This window comes from Peromyscus leucopus, chromosome 8b, assembly GCF_004664715.2.
Source record: "Peromyscus leucopus breed LL Stock chromosome 8b, UCI_PerLeu_2.1, whole genome shotgun sequence".
Lineage (NCBI taxonomy): Eukaryota > Metazoa > Chordata > Mammalia > Rodentia > Cricetidae > Peromyscus > Peromyscus leucopus.
Window position 1 is genome coordinate 65,566,036 of NC_051086.1, and position 8,635 is coordinate 65,574,670.

At 42.9% G+C, this 8,635-nt stretch overlaps 1 protein-coding gene across 1 annotated transcript; it reads left to right on the top strand.

The window, feature by feature from the left end:
- Positions 1 to 2,162: 2,162 nt before the first annotated feature.
- On the top strand, positions 2,163 to 8,245 carry LOC114691551 (eotaxin-like). Its single transcript, XM_028866980.2, has 3 exons — positions 2,163 to 2,392; positions 6,795 to 6,906; positions 7,252 to 8,245. The coding sequence occupies exons 1-3, from the start codon at positions 2,317 to 2,319 to the stop codon at positions 7,355 to 7,357; spliced, it is 294 nt and encodes a 97-aa protein (XP_028722813.1). The 5' UTR covers positions 2,163 to 2,316; the 3' UTR covers positions 7,358 to 8,245.
- The last annotated feature ends 390 nt before the right edge of the window (positions 8,246 to 8,635 follow it).

Here is an 8,635-nt window from a genome sequence, read left to right on the forward strand (position 1 = left end):
ATTAAATGCTTTCTTTTATAAGAGATGCCATGGTGATAATGTCTCCTCATAGTAATAGAACACTGACTAATATAGTAACCAAAATTTAGCATTTTTCATAAGAAGAAAATATCACTAGATTAAAAATTTATACTGATCTACAATGTGTTTGGTTTTTTTTTTCCTGCAAGCATTTTCTGTAGTAATTCTGTCAATTTTCTCACTTATGAATGATACATGGTTCTTGATAGTCATGAAAACTTGTTGATCTTTATTTTAAATGTTTTTCTGTGGCTTCCAAATGAGTGCCTAACTCTTGTTTGTTACCATCAATTATCCTAGTTTAACTGTTTGAGTCACCTGTCACTTTTTAAATTGCTAACAGTGAACTCTCAATGAGAAATGGAATGAACGTCAAGATGTTCTTTGCAGCTAATAATATTTTCTTTTATATTTTCAGAGGCCCTTGGACAGCAATCAAAGACTTACCATTTAATTTATCAGAATGATTACAATCAAGTGATGTTCTTTTTGGTGATTTCACTGGAAGTGACATATTGAGCAAGTGACTGTCATTGCCCATGTTAAATCTGTATAAGATTTTCTGAAATGGTATTTTTGTGTGAGGTGCTTAGAGGTATCTTTCTGTCTTTGTCTTCCTGATGTTTCTACTTAACTGAGTATTGGAGGCGCTTTGCCTGAGGATACCAGGCAATCACAGAAGATTGTTATCAGTTGGTATTTTGGTTTTTGATATTTAAGATATTTATTCAGCCCTGTCTTTCCCCTGCATTTTAATCTACCATCTTCTAGAGCAGTAATTTTCAATTAGTGCTCTAGAAGTGAATTAAATTCACTTAAGGTGTTTTTTTATTGAAATAAAGATTTTAAGGGTCCTGCTTTTGTGTGTGTATGTGGTGGGGAGTCAAGGTCAGTAGACATTAGCTTATTATTTTGCTTAAAGTTCTTTGTCATTGGTGGCCAGTGTCTGGATCAAGAGTTTTAGGGTTCTCACAGTACTGTACTCACGGTGGGGAAGAGGAGCAAGAGGTTTTGTACAAAAGCACAAAACAGACAAGGCCCAGGGCAGCTACAGCACAGAAGTGCTTCAAGTCAGCCCTGGGCTATCCGCAAGACTGCTCCAGAGTCCCAAGTTATCATTCCCCATGGGTTTCCTTCTCAGGGCCCAGGAGGTGGAGTTGGCTGACAGTGCAGGGGCTTGGGGTACTTTCTGTTTTGATTGGCAGGCTTAGGTTATGTTTATGTAAGCCTTTGCTTGCTGTCCCTAGTCCTTCCCTGCGACGTATCTAGTTTTTATCATATGCACACCGAATCATGCATCCGAAGGTAGAAGTTTTCCCTAAATGTTCATTCTAGGAACATAGCTTGCACATCCAAGCCAGATGCACCCCTGCTTCTGGTTCCAGGATGCATACTAGAATGTATTCGAATGGTTGCTAGCCAGGAAAAGGAGGATGCTAAGGAATTGGCAGGAATTATCAGGGCAGAGGAACTAGTTGCTTTCTTGGGAGAAGGATGGGTACATAGCTTGGTACAGGTGGTGGTCCTGAGTTGCTAACCATTTAATTGGGGTGTGTCTGTCTGTCTGTCTGTGTGTTTGTGTTTGTGTATGTGTGTGTGTGTCTGTCTGTCTGTGTGTGTATATGTCTGTGTGTGTCTGTGTGTTTGTGTGTGTGTGTGTGTGTGTGTGTGTGTGTGTGTGTGTGTGTGTGTGGCTCAAGCCAAGTGTGATCCTAGCTGTCCCTACATTTGCTGCCTTCCATGATGCCAAGTTCCTGGGCACTAAGATTGTCTGGCCACTGGATTATACATAACAAGGGCAAGCATGACTATCATGTCCTGTTTTCTGAGTCACAGACATGCAGCAATGTTCAGAGCTATGACACTAAATTCTTTCTGCATCTGAGCGGGCACACTGCGGGGACCTTCTGGGCCTCCAAATTCCTTCAGGCCACCAGGTAAACACAGAGACCGCGGAGGACACTTAAAACCCACTGGTTTCCCCACATCATTCCCTGACTTCTTTGTCATGCTGCATAATGGTAAATTACATTTCATAATCACATAATCTTCCTTTTCACTCCCATCCCCAGGCAGATGCCAAGTCCCACCCATGGATTTGTTTCTTCTGTCTTGCTGTCTTTCCAGGAGCTGGCCTGTGCTCCACTGCTCAAGACCCCTCCTTCATGACCTTGTGCAGGCGAAGTCTTCTCTGGAAGCTTCCACCCACTCTGCTCCTTATAAAGGTAGACAGAATAGCCAGCAGAGCAGAGAGGCTGAGATCAACGCAGCAACTTCCAGCTGTCTCCCTCCACCATGCAGATCTCCACAGGGCTTCTGTGCCTGCTGCTTGTGGCGACTGGCTTCACTTCCCAGGTGCTGGCTCACCCAGGTAAGTCCCTTCCTTTCTTTGAGGGAAGCCAGACATTTCTCAATCCAGATGACAGGACTCTTCAGAGATTCACTGCTAATTCTGCAACTCAAAGATGGGACAAGGAACCCCAATCAGTCAAACAGCCAGAACTGACATTGGTCCACATTCTTCTCTCTCTCTCTCTCTCTCTCTCTCTCTCTCTCTCTCTCTCTCTCTCTCTCTCTGCCATGATCTTTGCAGCAGTTGCCAAATACATCCACAGTCAGCTCCCCTCACCGTGTCTGGGTATGGCACAGTGAGCATTTGGATAGTGGTGATGATGTGGAAGGATCTATTTTGGGGGAAGAGTTTCTGCAGTATTTTAAGATAGCAACAGTGGGAAAACAGGGAGGGGGTCCTGAGACACTGCTCAAAAGGGTTCATCTTGACTGTTTAGGACTGTGCTGTAGGTGTTTGTGTCTTACCTCTGTTTCCTATCTTTGGATGACTTACTTTTACTGGGTATGAATTAATGCATGCTGCAGTAACAGCTAGTCTTAATCAAATCAAGGGTCCATAGCAAATTATCATAATGCATGTACTCGGCTTCTGTACTATATACTCGGGTTTGCAGACTGGTTATGGGAGCAGAGGAGGAGTGCTCATGGGCTCCATGGGCAACACTTGCACACTCAGAAGTATCACATGCCAGTTCATCTTCTCTTTTGCTGACCACACTGATTAATGCCTCCAGGCAACACAAGTGGCCCACAGTGAAAGCCCACATGTGCCCAGAGAACAGACAATGGAGAGTATGTGATGACTGGTTCTGAGACTATCACATCACTGTGCACTTCTCTTAGGCATCAGAGTGATGGGCCTTTTCTGTGCCCCTGTGTTCCTGCCAGGAGAGAATGATCTTTGATGGCCATGTTTGGGGTTTTAAATGAGTGAGTTTATTAAGTACATATCAAGGCAAAGTAAAAGAATAGATGGAGAGAGAGAGAGAGAGAGAGAGAGAGAGAGAGAGAGAGAGAGAGCAAAATATCAACTCTAGTATTCAAAACCTTCAGCAGAAATTGACTGGGGAAGCCCCTTTAAGACACTCATTTGGGGTTCCCAACAGATAGGGTCCCTCAGGTGAAGCTTCCAGACCAAAAAGCAAGTACTAACAGAAAGTACACTGCTAAGTTGGAGGCTTTATAACGTCCATCTGAAACTGACTGGGAGGTCGGAACAGAGAATTCCCCTTTTGCACATTCTTCCATGGATGAGCTTCCCATGGCTGAACATCTGGCTTCTCTTTCCCGTGGAAAGTACTTTTGTATCAGAGGAGAAACGATAATAACCTCTGTAGGCAACAATTTGTCTTTTAACTGTTCTTAAGGACATATTATTGGGTCTGATCGTTCCATCTCTCCTGCCTCAGAGTTTGTGAGCAGGGCGGCTAGTCCATCCCCAAGCAAGGAGATCCTTAAAAACTCTATAAGATAGACAGCTTCTAGTGAGCTCAAACAACACATAACAATTGAACAATATAATGTACAGTGTTTTCAGCCCTTACATTTCTTGCATGTTTTTATATGGCACTGCTATCTCTGTGATTTGGGGACAAATAAGGTGGATTGATTTAATACACTGTGGGATGACTGTATGGCACTCTTCTGGGTGACCCAGCAGCCCTGAGTAGAAGGAGGTAAGCATGGTGGTCAGGAGTTAGCAGCTTTTGTCTATATTATTTGAAGTTTTAGGGCTTAGAATCTGGATGACATCAATCATAAATAAAGGACCAAAGAACTAAGTAGAATTAAAATAGTGAAGGGTCTGATGTCTTCTGAATGATTTATGGAAAAAACACACCTGTTTAGCCATTTAAGGAGGCAGGGAGTATTTAAGAATGGCTTTGCAGACGAATAAACACATACCTGGTGTGCAGAGATGTTTATCTGGAGTCAGGGGTGTTTTTTAAAGAGAAAGTGCAAGTCCTCAGCTGGCTTGCTGTTTCGTAGTGGGCCATTCTTCTTTTGTAGTTTTGGATGTCTTATGGAACACAGGACTTAACATCGGACAGGTGAAACCAGGTAGTAACTTTACGGAATTTGACAGATTGCCCCTTTCAGACTGGCCCAAGCTGGTCTTGTGGAAGGCTGTCTCCATTGTGGTTATACTACCATTTATGATGGCTGTATACGACCACGTGGTTAACCACAGAAAAACTTCTTGTTAAGTCACAGGATCCTCCTTCACCATTACTCTTGGGTGCTGGGAGAAGCCCCTTGGCTCCACGACTTTGTTTGTTTCCAGTCACTGTGCTCTCTGTAGCCAGGGGTCAGAGCCTGCTGCCCATACGGCTTCCTTCAGAAGCATAGGAAACATGTGGGGTTCTGGAGACTCTCCTTCCTGCAGGGTGCACACTGCTTACCTCCAGTCTCTGGAGATTCCGTGGCCTCTCCAATCAAGAGGACTGCTGGCTTAGAGGGATCCCAATATCCAGGTTCTGGTGACCTTGGAGGCCACAGACAAATATTGCTTCTAGCTTCTGGCCCTCTTCTCCAGCATGATGTAGGCCTCCAAGCTGTGGTTGCCAGACACCCAGGAGGGCAGCCTTACCATTCCTATGTTGTTAACTTTTGTGTAACACGTAAATAAAGCTTAGACAAAGAGAATTTTAAGGAAATCCTGATTTTTGCTTAAACATAGTTTTCCCAAGTATGAACCAGACTAATAAAGTTATCAAAGGTACAAATTACCTTGATTAAACATGCATTTTTGGTTTTTGAATGAGTTTTTGTAAATGTTGCCATGAGCAGATCAATACTTGTAGGAATTTTAATAACTTTCAGTCATCAAACCTACAGGATCTTTAAATCCCATTCTCCATGCACCTTGTACAATTCACTCATACCTCCTGTGACTTGAATTTAAGCTTTTTTATTTTGTCTTAGCATCCAAAATCCATCTTTACTTTTTTAATTTACCTATTTAATAAAAGACAAAATATCATATTTACATTCTTTAAAACCCTCTCTTTCATCTAGTTACTTTAAAAATTAGTTTCTGTAAAAAATAATAGTAGAAGGCAAATTATATACATGTTACTGTGTAGCAAATTAACATTGCTTGACCATACATATTATTAAGCTACCAAGTTTTTTTAGTTTGGGATGCTGTCTGTCTGTTTCTGCTGTTTGCAGACAAACTGTCTTATCACTTGATTTTTTTTTTTTTTTAATTTTTCTTCCTTCTGGTCTTACCATCTTGAGAAAGTCCTAGCACTGTGGCCAGGGCCTGCAGGAAAATCAATGACCTTGATCAGTGAACACTCTGTAAGCAAGAAAAGGCCAAAGGAAATGTTCACAGAGAAACAAAAATCTTTACATGTTAACCCTGAAATTACAGTTCTAGGTACAGAAGATGGTCATTCCCTTGTTTCAGTGGTAGACAGATGGAAGCCAGGTGTCAATGGACACATTGTTACTCCCTCCGTCACTGGTTCTCATTGTCCATGCCTACTTTAAAATGAATGAGAGTCACTCCTTTAAAGCGGAAATGGCTGCTATTAGATCCTGCTGACAATGCCAATTATATTCGTATCGCCTGGGGAGTGGTCTGTGTAGCAACACTTGAAGTTTTAAATGGGTGAGTGTGTTTCTTAAATACATATCAGGTCAAAGTAATAGTAAAAATAAAAGTCACTCACACACACACACACACACACACACACACACACACACACACACACGAGAGAGAGAGAGAGAGAGAGAGAGAGAGAGAGAGAGAGAGAGAGAGAGAGAGAGAGAGAGAGAGAAAGAGAGAACCACCAGATCCAGGGCTCAAAACACCCAGTAGAAATGCCCCTCCCTAGAGAGAAAATTACAAGATAAAGGTAACATTATCAAATTGGGGGCTGAAAACCAGCAGAAACTGGCTGAGAAAGCCCCTGAGGCATTCATCTGGAGTCCCCCAAGTACTTCTCCAACTCCTGTTAGTGAGTTTCCCTTCTAGTTGTTCTCTGAGCACACTACTGTTCCTCGTGGTCTGTTCTGCTGTTCTTGCCTCTCTGTCACTGAGTTAGACACTCATCCCCTCACCAGACAAGTCTTGGGGAAAACTTGACATAAACATGCTTAGGTCTGAAATGTGGGGAGGGAGTAAACCTGCTTCCGGAGCCAGTTTCTCAGAGAGCTCAGCAATTCATCACAGTTTACCAATATAATGTCCATTACACCTTGTCAGAGATGGTGGGTCCCCACTTTGGAGAGGACCATGGGGGAGGGGAATGTACCACGTCAAAGGTACAGGGCTTTATGATTTTACCTCCCCCGCTCCATGATGCACTTTTATCTCCTCCTAACTTTCTTCCTACCAAGTCCTGTCTGAAAATACCCACGGATCACAGATGGCTCATTCTTCCTGTCCATTCTCTTCTCCCCAAACTTAGGCTCTATCCCATCTACCTGCTGCTTTGTTATGACCAGTAAGAAGATCCCCAAATCACTACTGAAGAGCTACAAAAGAATCTCCAGCAGCAGATGCACCCTGAAAGCCATACTGTGAGTAGATGACCCCCACCCCCACCATGACACACACAAACCTCTGGCCCCAAACTCATTTCCAAGGCACACAGTCAAGAGCTGTCTTGATTAAAGAATCAGACAGTTTGACATCTGTAACCTAATCCATGAGCTCTAATCCCAGCTCTTTGCATGGGAGCTGGCTCTTGGCCATATTAGTTCTTTCAGATGAAAGGAAGCCAAGTCTGGAGTCCCATCCTTCCTCTGACCATTGTTTTGTACCACAGTGACCTCTGCACCCCATAGCAAATGATCTGGGGTGGTTTGAGGAGAAAAGGGGAGGATTTTCATTATTTCCCATTCTCTGTTTGCTCTCTTCTACAGCTTCAAGACCAAGTCGGGCAAAGAGATCTGTGCTGACCCCAAGAAGAAGTGGGTCCAGGATGCCACAAAGCACCTGGACCAAATCCTTCAAACTCCAAAACCGTAAACAATCCCCTCTTTTGAGACTCACCCAGAGACTAAGAAATGCTTCATTCATTCTCCATTCCTAAGACGTGCTCCGAGGTCAACTCAGTATCATTCCCCAAGGACTTGGCTTCATTTAGTTATGGATGGAACTGGAAGTCATTATGTTCAGTGAAATAAGCCAGACTTGAAGAGGTTGTGTAATTTCTTCAATATGCAAAATCTTAAAAGGGGGGCATGCAAGTAGATATCAGATTATTGAGAAATGGGATGGAACAGGATGGGGATATTGAGGATAATAGATGGGTAAATATGATCAAAGCACCTTACAGACATGTGGGGAAATGTCATGATACAATCCATTGTTTTGCACAATTAATACAAACTAATTAAAATATTGACATTTTAAAACATGTTACATTTAAATAATTGGAGTTTGAAAGCGTATTTTTCATGGATATCAGTTCTTTTTTGCTTGTTTATTTGAGACAGTATCTCACTGTATCACTCTGACTGACATAGAACTCAATATGCAGGCCAGGCTGACCTCGAACTCACAGAGATCTACCTGCCTCTGCCTTCCAAGTTCTGGGATTAAAGTCATATGCCACCATGCTATGCCAAAATGTCATTTATTAGTATATACTCATTATATGTAATCAAATATTTTACTATAACTTTTCCTTACATATCATTTTTAAGATATAAAGCTTTGAGGAGATTCCTGTCTCTCTGTGAGTCCTGATTAAGTCTTCTTGTGGTCTTCTCCCCAACTTACCTGGTAAAGATCACCATTGTGGAAGTGTGTTCATATTTCCAGGAGGATATTATTATTGGGGATGTACGGTGTGTAGTATTAAATGAAAGTGAATTGGTTTGGACATTCATAAAATCCATGCATCTCTTATTACTACTCAGTTGTGGTTTTTGTGGGAAATCCCATTCAGCTAGGGTGGGTTAAAGATGGCAGTTGTGGGAGAACTGTTTGTGAGGTGGGGCTTTCTTCCTTAAAAAAGGACTCTTGGACATGCCTGGTGATTATTGAAATCCAGATGTTCCATTCTGGCCCTAGGATTCTTGCTCCTATCAGCAAGGCCCTAACTACACACACACACACACACACACACACACACACACACACACACACACACACGCACGCACGCACGCACGCACGCACGCACGCACGCGCGCACGCATACGCATGCACGCACTGAGCCAATCACTCTGCCGGAGTCCCCCACTATACCTGTGCTCAGTCTGGGAATCCTGCTCCTATCAACAAGGTCCCAACTCCATGGTC

What these genes read in the sequence shown, in the direction of transcription:
- LOC114691551 (XM_028866980.2), top strand. Translation starts at nt 2,317, where the DNA reads ATGCAGATCTCCACAGGGCTTCTGTGCCTGCTGCTTGTGGCGACTGGC. An exon ending in CCAGGTGCTGGCTCACCCAG is followed by an intron (nt 2,393 to 6,794) that starts GTAAGTCCCTTC and finishes CCCCAAACTTAG; the next exon opens with GCTCTATCCCATCTACCTGC. An exon ending in TGCACCCTGAAAGCCATACT is followed by an intron (nt 6,907 to 7,251) that starts GTGAGTAGATGA and finishes TCTCTTCTACAG; the next exon opens with CTTCAAGACCAAGTCGGGCA.